Consider the following 14584-nt stretch of genomic DNA (forward strand, 5'->3'; position numbering starts at 1 on the left):
AAAGACACATGATATCCTATATGGTGTTCCACAAGGCTCTATCCTGGGTCTGCTGCTCTTTTCGATCTACATGCTTCCATTAGGTCAGATTATCTCAGGGCATAACGTGAATTATCACTGCTATGCTGATGACACGCAGCTGTATTTATCAATAGCGCCTGATGACACCGATTCTGTTGTTTCACTAACACAATGTCTTACTTACTTGTGGATGAATAGTAATTTTCTCAAGCTAAATACAGAAAATTTTAGTGATTTGCAATAATGGATATAATGAGGTTATTAGAAATAAACTTGATGCATTAGGATTAAAAGTCAAGACGGAGGTAAAGAATTTAGGGGTAACTGTTGACTGTAACCTGAATTTTAAATCGCATATTAATCAGATTACTAGGACAGCATTTTTTCACTTAAGAAACATAGCAAAAGTTAGACCTCTTATATCACTGAAAGATGCTGAGAAATTAGTTCACGCTTTTGTTTTCAGTCGACTAGATTACTGTAACGTACTCCTCTCAGGACTACCCAAAAAAGACATAAATCGTTTGCAACTAGTGCAGAATGCAGCTGCTAGAATCCTATCTAGGAAAAGAAAATCCGAGCACATTTCTCCAGTTTTGATGTCACTACACTGGTTACCTGTGTCATTCAGAATTGACTTTAAAATACCGCTTATGGTTTACAAAGCCTTAAATAATCTCGCTCCATCCTATATATCGGAAAGTCTGACACCTTACATTCCAAATCGTAACCTTAGATCCTCAAATGAGTGTCTGCTTAGAATTCCAAGAGCTAAACTTAAAAGAAGTGGTGAGGTGGCCTTCTGCTGTTATGCACCTAAAATCTGGAATAGCCTGCCAATAGGAATTTGCCAGGCTAATACAGTGGAGCACTTTAAAAAACTGCTAAAAACACATTACTTTAATATGGCTTTCTCATAACTTAATTTTAGTTTAATCCTGATGCTCCATATATTCAATTAATTATCATAACTATTCATGGTGGCTCTAAAATCCGTACTAACCCCAACTCTCTCTTCTGTTTCTTTTCCCAGTTTTTTGTGGTGGCGACCTGCGCCACCTCCACCTAATCAAAGCACCATGATGTTCCTACATTGATGGATTAAAAGCCAGAAGTCTACATGACCATCATCATCAAGTCCTTCCATGAGAACCCTAAATACAAAGAGGACTGTTCATTTATGTTAGGTAGAATGCCCAGAGGGGGCTGGGCGGTCTCATGGTCTGGAACCCCTGCAGATTTTATTTTGTTTTTTTGTTTTTTTTGTCCTCCCTGGCCATCGGACCTTACTCTTATTCTATGTTAATTAGTGTTGTCTTATTTTAATTCTTACTTTGTCTTTTTTTTCTCTTTTCTTCATCATGTAAAGCATTTTGAGCTACATTATTTGTATGAAAATATGCTATATAAGTAAATGTTGTTGTTGTTGTTGTTGTAATGTAATACTGCATTTACTCAACTCATGTTTATTGGCCCAGTCAATTTTCAATCTCCACAATTTTGCATGTGACCTCCTAGAAGAAGCATATTAAGAAAAATGTTTCAAATATGTGTGTAAACATGTGGCCAAATGTAACATGCTTTTTTGTCTGTTCTGCACAGTCCTCAAGATATGTACACTTACGATTCAAGTCTACAACTTTACATAAGGATGCTTTGGTGAGGCAGTGAAAGACAGAGGTCAGGCAAGTGGGAAGGATAGTAGGGGGACACATTAGAAGCAGGACAGAGCTCAGAACAGCTTTCATGTTAAAAAGTTTTATTTCAACAACTTTGATTTCATCTGTTTGTTTTTGAATTCCCAAAAAAAGTACAAAAAAATCAAAATACAGTAAAGGATTAGAAATCACATGAATGAAAATGAAAACACATTTCTGTCTGCATCACTCCAAACATTTGTTTCTCATTTACGTTCTGTATTTACAAAGTCACTGAATTAGTCAAACAAACACCAAACATCAGCATTTTCCCATTTTTCTTTTCTTTTTATATAAAATACACCAATGCATGCTGATAAATCAGTAAGTCTGGGGAGGGACGAGAGGAACATGAGGAAACAACATTATAAAAAGTTTGTGTTGCTGTGAAGCCATGAGTTGCGCCTGATGTGTGCTTACATCATGTTGTTCTGAAGTGAATTTACCTCTGAGTTCTCCTCCGAGGCAGCCTTGTTGTTCTCATGCTTGGGAGTCAGTGAGTTCTGGATGTTAAGGGACTCATTTTCCTTGAGCGAAGCCTTCACAGGATCCTCTAATTTGTTCTGTGCATTTGGGTCATCCTGTGGAACAACACCAGGTGCTGTTATTTCTGATAATGCATATACTCCCAACCTCCATGTCTGCCCCACTAGAGTCTTTTCTCTGGGATAGTCACTTCTAAATTCATACCTGAAGCCTGTAAGCATTTTTGGAATATAGTATTTATTTAGACTTTGGACGCCCACCAGCAAAGACTCCTAACTGCATGAAAAAATCTGACAATGCTCTCTCCATGCACCTTATGCTGTATAATGCAGTGATACTTACAATCCAGCATTCACCGCCTGTCTAAACGTATCTATGCAATTCACTCAGAGTGCCAGCAGTTCTGAAACCTTCCCTCAGACAGACCCAGTAGGCGCAAGTGAGGCACATTGACTATGTCTCTGTACAGAAGAAACAAGTATGCATAGTAGATGAATGCATCATCCTTCATTTGGACCAGCAAGAGTCACTCTTTAACATGGCATTACAGGGCCACACTATGTTGATTTCTTTCTTTAACTTTAGATGCATAGTCAGGGTACTGTCATTAATCTATCTTATGACAGCTCTCAGTTATACTTTCGTAGGGACTCAGTTAGCATTGTAACAAATCTCTTAATGCAATTCTAGGTAGAAGATTACATTCTGAGGACCATCATGTCATGTTAAAGTACTGGCCTTTAATCCTAATGCTTTCATCAGTGTATTTTATTATTGCTCTATAGGATGTACTGGCATTTCAGTCTAAACTAAATGTTAACAGCTTGTTTTGAACATCTTATACTATCTTATAATTTAAATGGCTTCACTCATATTGGAGTATAGCCCCAAATCCTGACCAGTCTGTTTATTGCTTTTGAATTACTATATAATTGTTATACATATTTTTACCCTGCTTTAATATTTTATTTCCATGCTGAAATATGAAGAATGCATTTTTTTCACATACTTTTTCAATTTGGACTAGTTTATTTTAGCATCATGTTTAGAGATTATGGTAATGTTAGTTTGTTTTCTAATAGGTGCTACCATTTTGTTGCGCCATTGCTGTAATCCTATTGTTAGGGAATGTTGTCACAGAGTCACACTTGATGACATCATCACCTGAACTATATAAAGGTTTTGCTTTGTATGCAACACTTTGTCCAAGATTGTGGACAGACTTTAAAATAATTTGTATGCAAATCTATTCGTTTCTTTGGTTTATGACTTTTGATTAGTTTTTTCTCTGATTCTGACTTTTGATTAGAATTTTAGTTTTGGTAAACAATTGTTTGTTTCTCTAGTTTTGACTTGGGCAAGTTATTTTGGTTAATGTTTATCTCCTGGCCATTTTTATTTGCCCTTGTGGCCTACCATTCTCTACATTTTGGCAAAACAGGTTTGGGCACCCTTGGTATCCTGGAGGGACAAATTAGGGATTTTGTGACCACAGCGGGCTAATTTGTGCAGCAAGTTTTGCTCAGATATGCTATGATGAACTGTAATTTAATTTTGAACTATTTTTTTATTTATAATCTGACACTTTACTCAAAAATTTCAAATTTCATGTTTTATTCCATCATCATATGTATTTTGAAAGTTTATACGTATTTTCTTTTTATGTATGTTTAATGTTTAACTAATATTAGTATTGGATTTGAATAACTGGTCAGTCTATAATTCAAACATCAGATGGCAGTATCTACTGTATTCCCAAGCGAATTCGATTCTATATACAGTAGATTACCCCTGACAAAATGAAGTGTTTTCGACATGCTTTTACGATCAATGCTTCTGGGTCAAGCTGTTCATCTTCACAGTAGTCAGTCAGTTATCTGCAGGTAAAACTACAAAGTCCAGACCCTCATGTGATGTTTTGGCATAAAGGATGGACCACCCTTGGGTGACATAGAGAACCATCCACCTGGACATTGAAGGTACCATCTATGTATCAGCCTGACTTGGGGTTAGTGAATGAGGAGACATGCCTTACAATAGTGAACAGCATGTGAAGGAGTAGCATACTGTTGGTAAGTGGCAATAGCTAAAGTATATAAGTCTTCAGTGTCTACAGGACATCTGTCTGGTAGGTTTATGCCAACATTAGTGAGTGCTTTTCTGGAATACTGAGAAGGGATAGGCTGTGTAGGCATTGTTCATAATCAGTGTATAAATGGGTTTATGCATGGGTTTTTCTATTTGAGTGTGTGAGTACTAAGCTCAGGGTTCACAAGTGTAGGGCAATCCATGATGCAATCCTGGCAATCCTGAGCCCTGCCCACCCTACGATAATGCACCTGGTTTACTGAATAAGTTGATAGTTTTAATTGTAATGTGAGCTTTAGTCTATATTCTAAGGCTTTGGCTTAGCATTTATGTGCAAGATGACAACTTGTTTCTTGATTGGATGGCCCATCAATTTATGAACTATCTGCTTTGCTAACAATATTGTAAAATTCAAATCTTACATCTTTAAATACTGTATCTTCATGTATATTGAGGATGTCAAAATATATGCTAGTGGCTCATTTTATGTTTCACATACCAGCTGTATCCTTTTGGTTTCCACACTGTCATAGTGAAGTAATTTTTCCAATCTAAGCAATATAGAGCAGTATGCTTATTGTGTCACACAGCAGCATCAGTCCATGGCATCAGGGCCCTTTTAATATCATTAGTCAATATTCTGAATTTGGTGACACTGTGGCACTGCCTTTATCACTGCTAACCCAAAGTTCTGGAATATGGGGTCCAGATTCCAGCCAGGGAACTTACTTGTTATTTCCATGTCTACATGGATTTTTCTCCAGGTGCTCAGGTTTTCCCCTACAACCCAAAGACGTGTACTGTATGTTATTTAATTGGCAACCCAAACTTGTGAAGAAGCATGTCTTAGTATAGTTTGTGAAAAACTGGCACCACATCCAGTGCCGGTTCCTGCCTTGTGCGAAATGCCAAGTCCCGAGATCCTGAACAGGATTAAGTGGGTTTGATCATTTGTGAATGGCTGGATATTCTGAATTATTTAATTATTTTGACAATATACTGTATGTCTGAAGATGTTTTCACTTATATTCAATGCTTCAAATAATATGCTAGCGGCTCAGTTTGTGCAATATTTCCTGTGATATCTATAAACTCAGTCTGTTGTCTTTGGCTTCCTTGCTATACTGCTGGGATGTAAATTTATGTTCTTAGGAGTTCCATCATAACATAATGGAATGGCATTCTATATTCATGATTTTTTCATCCTTTTGTAAATTATATCTTAAATTTAATGATTTATTCACACATATACTCAAGATACCAGCCTATATATGCTGTAATTTTGGTAGTGTATGTACTTTGGTTTGTTGGCCTTCATTGCTTCATGTCCAAATATAAGTCTACATTATGACAAATTAAGTTTATAGAGCAGTGACCTCAGGTGCAGACTAGTTCAAGTAACTAAGATTTGGTTCTGTATTACAAGGACTTTTTTACTAGTGCACTCCTATAGCAATCTGCAAATTATATACAGTTGTGCTTGAAAGTTTGTGAACCCTTTAGAATTTTCTATATTTCTGCATAAATATGACCTAAAACATCATCAGATTTTCACTCAAGTCCTAAACATAGATAAAGAGAAAGCAGTTAAACAAATGAGACAAAAATATTATACTTGGTCGTTTATTTATTAAGGAAAATGATCGAATATTACATATTTGTGAGTGGCAAAAGTATGTGAACCTTTGTTTTCAGTATCTGGTGTGACGCCCCTTTGCAGCAATAACTGCAACTAAACATTTCCGGTAACTGTTGATCAGTCCTGCACACCGGCTTGGAGGAATTTTAGCCCATTCCTCCATACAAAACAGCATCAGCTCTGGGATGTTGGTGGGTTTCCTCACATTAACTGCTCGCTTCAGGTCCTTCCGCAACATTTCGATTGGACTAAGGTCAGGACTTTGACTTGGCCATTCCAAAACATTAACTTTATTCTTCTTTAACCGTTCTTTGGTAGAACAACTTGTGTGCTTAGGGTTGTTGTCTTGCTGCATGACCCACCTTCTCTTGAGATTCAGTTCATGGACAGATGTCCTGACATTTTCCTTTAGAATTCTCTGATATAATTCAGAATTCATTGTTCCATCAATGAAGGCAAGCCGTCCTGGCCCAGATGCAGCAAAACAGGCCCAAACCATGATACTACCACCACCACATTTCACAGATGGGATAAGGTTCTTATGCTGGAATGCAGTGTTTTTCTTTCTCCAAACACAACGCTTTCATTCAAACCAAAAAGTTCTATTTTGGTCTCATCCGTCCACAAAACATTCTTCCAAAAGCCTTCTGGTTTGTCCACGTGATCTTTAGCAAACTGCAGACGAGCAGCAATGTTTTTTTGGAGAGCAGTGGCTTTCTCCTTGCAACCCTGCCATGCACACCATTGTTGTTCAGTGTTCTCCTGATGGTGGACTCATGAACATGAACATTAGCCAATGAAGAGAGGCCTTCAGTTGCTTAGAAGTTACCCTGGGGTCCTTTGTGACCTCGCCGACTATTACACGCCTTGCTCTTGGAGTGATCATTGTCACTCCTGGGGAGGGTAACAATGGTCTGGAATTTCCTCCATTTGTACACAATCTGTCTGACTGTGGATTGGTGGAGTCCAAACTCTTTAGAGATGGTTTTGTAACCTTTTCCAGCCTGATGAGCATCAACAACTCTTTTTCTGAGGTCCTCAGAAATCTCCTTTGTTCGTGCCATGATACACTTCCACAAACGTGTTGTGAAGAGCAGACTTTGATAGATCCCTGTTCTTTAAATAACACAGGGTGTCCACTCACACCTGATTGTCATCCCATTGATTGAAAACACCTGACTCGAATTTCACCTTCAAACTAACTGCTAATCCTAGAGGTTCACATACTTTTGCCACTCACAAATATGTCATATTCGATCATTTTCCTCAATAAATAAATGACCAAGTATAATATTTTTGTCACATTTGTTTAACTGGTTTCTCTTTATCTACTTTTAGATCTTGAGTGGAAGGAAATCTGATGATGTTTTAGGTCATATTTATGCAGAAATATAGAAAATTCTAAAGGGTTCACAAACTTTCAAGCACAACTGTAAGTTGATAATTGTCATTCTGATGCAGATTTTAACTAACATTACATATCCTTTACTACCACTCCATAGTCTAAAGCATCTAATTATAGTGAGTCATTGCTTTACTCTATAATTTAAGGACTTTTCTTAGACCACACTGCATTCTGAATCTTTTCATTACAATCTTTAATCTAATAAACAATATATCTCCCTCTGTATTCAGCCATTATGCCAATGGCATATTTTGTGGCTTAAACATTCTTAGCTGTCCCATGACAACACATACAGTCTTTTTGCTGTATTCTTATAACAGAATACATAAGCATTGATCTTCAGAGCATCTGTCTGTACTCAGTCAACACTTATTTTTCTGCTTTGTGGTGCCAATATTTATTTATTCTGTAGGTTTTGTATATACTGTATTATTCACTATTTTTGGAGAAGATTGAATGACAATGTGTAATACAGTATATGACCATTCATAATGTGATTTTTTCATTCCTACCACTCTGTAAACTGTGTAAAGATTTTAGATAGGAATTCATGCTCCAGCCATTGCCTACTTTACTTTTATTTGAGTGAAATAACAACTTCATTTGCATGGAATATCATATGATAAAGTTCATATAATGCGATAGTGGGATATTCATTTGATATTAGGTTGAAACAGAATAATAGTAATTCTCTTCTCTGTACCAGGTGTACTTCATACAAAACATCCAGTTCTACACAATGCCAATTAAAGAGCTGACAGCCATTGTCTTGTAGAGAGCAAATTAGGAGTTTAATTAGGTTGGGACAGAGTAACAGTAACTCTGTTCTCTGTACCAGGTCACTGTGTACATCATCCAAAATTGTCAGTTCCACACAATCAAAATTAAAGAACTGACCGCCACTGTCCTGTAGCGGGCACAATAGGAGGTTACTGATGGATCCATGCAAAACTTGAATCTCCATTTCTCATATAAGTCAATCAATATATCTTGGAAAGATTACTGTAGCAACTGAGGGAAAACATCAAAACTCTGCACAATTGTTTCAGTAAAAGTGTATATTTTTTCTCTCAGTAATGATAGACATTCAAACCAGGATTTTTTAAACAATAGTATGCAATACTCATATCAAGTTGGCAGCCTTCTACAAAGCCAGCATTAGATTTTGGGACTAATTCACAGGTTCCACTCTCTGGCCTGAACAGAAATATTTGGCCCCTTATATACTTTAGCAGAGAAGACTGACCAAAGATTGATGACAGACAAACATATAGACACACATGCAGACTGGACTTCAAGCAAAGACATCTGAAAGGTTTTGGATCTGTATGAGTATTATTTGGCTTTATCTACCTTATCAGTACATTGATTTTTCTCAGTAATTAATGAACACAGCACTCTTATTTCAAACCGTAACACATTGTTGCCCCTTCATTTTTACTCATTCTAGAGTCATTTTGCCTTTTGCATCAACATCCTGCTGGTGCTTGTCTTTGGACTTTAGAACCCAAATCAATTAGAAGAACCATTATTAGTCATAAAAACTCTATGATAATGAGTCTAGAGCAGTGGTTCCTAAACTTTGTTCTGGCTGTAGGTTTTGGTTCCAACCACATTCACAATCGGTGATAATAATCGATAACCACTGATCTCATTTAATTAGTTGCTCTTTTTTATTCTTCTCTTAATCTGCATTCAGAAAACAACTGTATGGTTTTTACATTTATAAGACATTTAGAAATATTTCTATTTTTTCCTAAATCTATAAATGCTTAACTCTCTTTTGTTGTTTTCCTATTATTTTCACCTTTTCCTGTGCAGTTTATTCCTTTCTTTCAACCCTAATAGTAACAATTAACAACCAGTGCAGCAGGCGCCTGGGATGATGAAAGCAGCAACAACTTCAGTGTCAGACTCACTAATTAGTAAAAAATCAATTAAATAACCAGAACACCTGGAAGAGCAGAATGACAATTAGGTTGAAAATACTGTTAATGACTTAAAAAAAACTACATATTCCTCATGTAAATGCTTATTACATTTTAATAAAAATCTACCAAACTTAGTTTGTAATTTCTACATTTACTCCAAAACACAGAAACCTGGAAATAATGACTCACTTAATTAGGCTAAGAGTCCAATAAAAAATGGAAAGTTGGTTGAAACAAAAACCTGCAGCCACAGTGGCTCCCCAGGACCGAGTTTGGGAACCACTGGTCTAGAGTAAGGCACATGGCACTTAGTAAGAGTCTACCTCCTTTGGCACTTACCTGTAGGAACAGTCTGCCTCCTTTCTCTACTCTACTCATAGAACATGGGAACCTTTACAAAACCTCAGTATCACTTTAAGTTGTCTAGACAGACAAGGAACACTGTGCACTATCCAGTCGTCCTTTCTCATCCTCAAAGTGTTAGACGGCCATTGCTGTCCTGTATGGCTCGTTGTTGTCACAGCGTGTTGGTTATGCTCTGTGCTTTCCAGTGTTTCCTGATAGGATAATGCAGTGTACAGCCTGGTTTCACTATTTTAAGTGTCATCTACATTGAACGATTCCCCCAGATTCTAAATGTTCTTCATGCTTCCCAATCTTAGCTGTGGTAGTATACCCTGTACCACTTAGTCTTCCCTCTCCTAATGTTTTTCTGTATTAAATATTCCATAATGACTGAATTATACCCTGTACTTTAGAACCTTTATGTGTATACTATTCTTCATATTCTCTGGTCATCACTGTGCTGAGTATCTTCAGCACTACCTTAATCAAAATATCTTCAATGTGCTTTGCACCTTCTAGTCCTCCAACAAGTTCTCCTGGCTCTTACTGTCTGAAGTCTTGTCAGCACTGAGTAGTCACCCGTGTTTGTCTCTATGAAGAGCATTCTGTGCACCAATTGGACATAGTGTAACTGTCCTAAGTATAGTTTGTACTGCTTGACATCATTGCTGTAAGTGTACTCTGCACAGCCTAAACTACCCTGTACACTGCTTTGATAATACCTTGTGCTTTCCAGTAAACACTGTGAAAAATCTATTTTTTTACTGTCAGGTCCTCTCTGTCCTACTGAGTAAGTCACAAAATCCAGACTTTAATTTGTAATTTCAGGTCTTAACTAACAAAAGTATATTATGTATCATCCAGTCGGTCACTGTCCTACTGTATGCTGACTCTGTGCCATGTCTTGAGTATAATCTGCACTGTCTGGCTCACACTGTCCTGACTGTGAATTTCTCAATATGATTTTCGTTATCCCAAAGTATATTAGGCACTACCTTCATAATGGAAAATAACAGCAGCGAGATTTTTTGGGAAAAGTAATGGAAAATAGAAAGGTAGCAGACGGCACAGTGGAATGGAAAGCCAGAAGTCTAGCTTATATATTAATATCAAATTTATGGGACGAAGCATGAAAATCAGCAGAACAGGAAGTCTTTCTGCCTTCTGTGGGCCTCCCCACATTGTGTTCTTTTAACAGCAAAGAATTTCCAAGGCAAAGTAGTCAAAATAGAGCAATAAAAAGAGACTGAGTACCGAGCTATTGCCTGTGTTCTAGGCACAGACCTTTATGGCCAGCACTGCTAAGAAAGGATGCTTCTCATGCAGCTTCAGCCCGAATGTCTTAACTTGTACTCAGTGGCTCTGTCCCATTCTCAGTAACTTGTTAGTATTCATTTCAACCAAGCAGAAAGTCTACAGCTCAAAACCTTTTCCATGGCAACGTAATGATGCCCCCCTCAGCAGCTTTGACTGCCAGACACAGGCCTCAGTGGGAATGGCCTTCTGGTGGGATTTCTTATAGTCTTGCATGAAAATGCTTTGTACAAGTCTTGCAAACACAGTATACTATGAAATGAACTATATAAAGGCACACCTAGTTGGTAGATGATGGCTAGTTCTATTCTCTTCTGCTTATAGCTAGCTAAAAGTAGTACTAACAAGATTAAAGATCAAACATCCAAGTTACTGAGCCTATCCAGTGTGGGGGAGGCCACATTTTACAAAATATTCATATACTATTACACATCAGGCAACGTGCAACAATGAAGACTTTAAAATCAGAAGCGTTATTTTCATTACTTTGGAGAATATTTGGGAAGGTCTTAAAGGTAATGTTAATTATTATATGAATAATTATAATTAGGATGGCTGAGCTTATTCAGGGTCTGGGAAGGCCAAACTGTACTATCTACATACTCGCATACACATCAGGCAATGTTGCTATGTAGGTGTCTGCATGTTCTGCCAATGTTTGTGTTTTTTCACAACTCTGGTTTTCCTCCTCCTATGTAACACAAGGACATATCAGCTTTTATTCCAATACAGGCTTGTAAAGAATTGCAGCCTGTATTGGAATATAGATCTTGGAGGCGATGTCTGCAACACAGAAACAAGCCCTGAGCAGGGAGCCAGTCTGTTGCAAAGTATTTCCATACCCATACACAAATACGAAAATGGTCATATCAGGGCAATTTCACCAATCAACCAACAGTGCACATCTTTGTAGTCATGGGGAGTGTGTTCAAACTGTTCTCAGAGAGAGTGTAATGCAGACAGAGACTAGTCTCTGTTTGATCCAAGCCTCTGGGGCTTTGAGGCAGCAGTTTTAACCAATGCACAGCCTAAACTATGTGAATCAGTGTTCTTATTGTTACCTGTGACTAGTAAAGAGATGGGGTTACAATCCTGGGCATTCTGAATTTACACCTACATTTTTATTCTAGATTATTATATTTTAGTGTTCATATATACTGCATTCTCTTCTAGACTTTAGAAGCTCTAGGTAAAAGTTCAGTTCAAATGTCCTCCTGGTTAGATGGACTAAACATTTATTAGATATCATGCTCTGTGTCCCACTAAATTTGTTGCTTGGATTTCCACTCCTAAACTGAATCAATGTTGCATTTTCTTTCTTGACTGGTGTTTCTTATTTTAATATCTATTTTGAAAGTACCTGACTGTCTTTTTAGCATAATTCACATAATTTATTCTAGGCCAACTATCTTTAAAACTTCTCTATGTTACATGATCCTTGCAGTCACATTTTCAGCCCTATATTATATTCTATGCTGTGTTCCCCTTTCTTACCTGGCTTCTTGTCTCTTCTTTGCTTTCACACTCCCACGTGTATCTGCTGATGGTTCTCTATTGAGTTGGAAAAGTTAATCTCTCAGAAAAGTAAAAATGTGGTCCAGAATGGAGGTGTGCAGAACCTGCCTGAGTCTTTGCCATTTGGTATCTAACATCTATAGATTTTACCTTTATAGACTGTTATATGTTTATTTTTAATCTTGGTCTGCAGTATCCGATTATTCATCATGACATTGAGAACTGCCCACAGGTGTCTCACCGGTGCTGCATTTGCTTCTTATGGTTTTGCACACCCCTGTCTGGTAACATATCAAAGCTTTTGATTGCCAGTGCCCTTGAATCAGCTGTTGCAAGTCCAAATTAGTGATCTTCCAGTGAAATGGCTTATAATGGCACTGGCCCTAAGACTTAGCCAGGCCCAGAGGTCTCAGTAGAATGTGGATGTTGTGTTGGATTTATATGAAACATGACTGAAATATTCCTCTTGATGCCACCTCAGAACCAGTTAACAAGTACAGACTTGCAACAATTGAGCCAAGTGCATTTTGAAAACCATGAGAGCTATATTTATACTAACATGGTCTAGGTTGAATGTCAGTCTGGTGTCAGTGGTGTTAAAACTAGAGAGCACAAAGATAGTATGATCCAGGATCATCAATCCTTAAACCATTCTAGCTTTGTGATCTGGGACAGAAAGGACGGTTGGACAGACAGACATACAAAAAGAGTTTTAAGCAACAAAACATCTGCTGGGATGAGGGCTACATGAGGGTTAATGGAAGGTGTGGGACAGGCTGATACCCAGTGTCACACTGGTGGTCCCACTACGTAATAATCAATGTTGTTTTTGTCTTGGAGTTCAGAACAATGAGACCATATCACATAAAGCACACCACAAGGGAGGTCTGAATATCTCAAAAGGTGCTTCTTATTGCTGTTTGGGGTGTCATATACAACAACCAACAATAATGTCTAAATCTCATAATATACCTCACACTGTCGTCTTCATATTCCGTAAAGAATCTCACACTAAGTAGTCTGAGTATCTCATATATCTGTCTCACAGTGGATCTTAGAATACAGTCTTCAAATCCCATGTGCCTCACACAGGAGATTTTGTAAGCTGCTCCCTGTGTGGCTGGATATGAGAGACATAGAATTCCACACAGTCGAGAGCTCCTAAAATTTTATACAGTTTTACGCCACCTCATAATAAATGTGGTGAGAATTAGTTCTCCGAAGTAAAGTTGATACTGGGGGATACTCATAGACCACTTTACTCTGGAGGTTATCTGAATATAGGGAGGATAGATTGGAGTGAGGGTTCTGAGTGTTTTATGCCTCTCCTTAGAAATGGAATTGAGGGGTTCACATATAGAGACCTACATTTTGAAGTCTGTGTATCCTGTTAAAGTGAAAAGAAACATTAGTCAATAAGAAGCCCGTAATGGCAGTCACAGCACTAGGGCTCTCTTGGGCTTCGAGTTCACTTGCTATAAAATGTGACTGGTGTGATGTAACACCCCAGAAAAAGTAAGGCAGAATTAGGGGGTACCTGCAGGAGCCTGAATTGTGATAGATGCTGTGCTGGGGAGCAGCCAGCCCTGCAGTGAGATGAACAGTGAAGATGAAGCATAGGCTCATGCAGAAGGGAGAGACAAGAAGGACGTTACCTGACAGATAATGTTATCATAGTAAGCCAAAGCACGCGCATGAGGGAGGTTAGGTGGGGTGTCGCAAAGTTTCCTTACATTTGGGTGCGAACCCTCCGCGATCGTTGACAGAGAGAAATTGTCGTTGTGCTGCTCCGAGGGAGGGCGGTACTTACTGTGGAGAGAAGAATGATGAGAGGTTAGAGGAAAGAGAGAAAGAGAAAGTTCAGAGAGAACTGTGAGGGAAGAAAGAAGCAGAAGAAGCTGATACAAGAAAGAATATTTAGGCTAAAAGAGAAAAAGCAGTTAGGAGAAATTTGCTTTACACATGCATTTCCCCCATCCCCAATTTACTCAGCATTATAACACATTCAACAGATTGCTTGTTTAAGGTCTTTAAGAAACCTGGGCTGCAGGCCAGTTACATTGACATTGACAGCTGCCCCCTGCTGTGTGGACACAATTTGCCCAAATTGATGGTGTCCCATGAACTCTGGAAGGCTTCTTTG

At 38.1% G+C, this 14584-nt stretch overlaps 1 protein-coding gene across 4 annotated transcripts in view; it reads right to left on the reverse strand.

Moving 5' to 3' along the window:
- Positions 1 to 1763: 1763 nt before the first annotated feature.
- Positions 1764 to 14584, reverse strand: part of LOC114663616 (chondroitin sulfate proteoglycan 5-like) — a 49222-nt gene continuing 36401 nt past the window's right edge. Inside the window, exons 4-6 of one of the 4 annotated variants that reach the window (XM_028817475.2) lie at positions 14175 to 14250; positions 12421 to 12477; positions 1764 to 2299 (exon numbers count right to left, since the gene is read on the reverse strand). In XM_028817475.2, coding sequence (XP_028673308.1) covers positions 2135 to 2299; positions 12421 to 12477; positions 14175 to 14250 — 298 coding nt within the window. In that variant the 3' untranslated portion in view covers positions 1764 to 2134. Of the gene's footprint in view, positions 2300 to 12420; positions 12478 to 14096; positions 14251 to 14584 lie in introns of all 4 variants that reach the window. The other 3 variants (XM_028817473.2, XM_028817474.2, XM_028817476.2) reach the window with 3 other exon arrangements.

Source organism: Erpetoichthys calabaricus, chromosome 13 (genome assembly GCF_900747795.2).
Source record: "Erpetoichthys calabaricus chromosome 13, fErpCal1.3, whole genome shotgun sequence".
Lineage (NCBI taxonomy): Eukaryota > Metazoa > Chordata > Cladistia > Polypteriformes > Polypteridae > Erpetoichthys > Erpetoichthys calabaricus.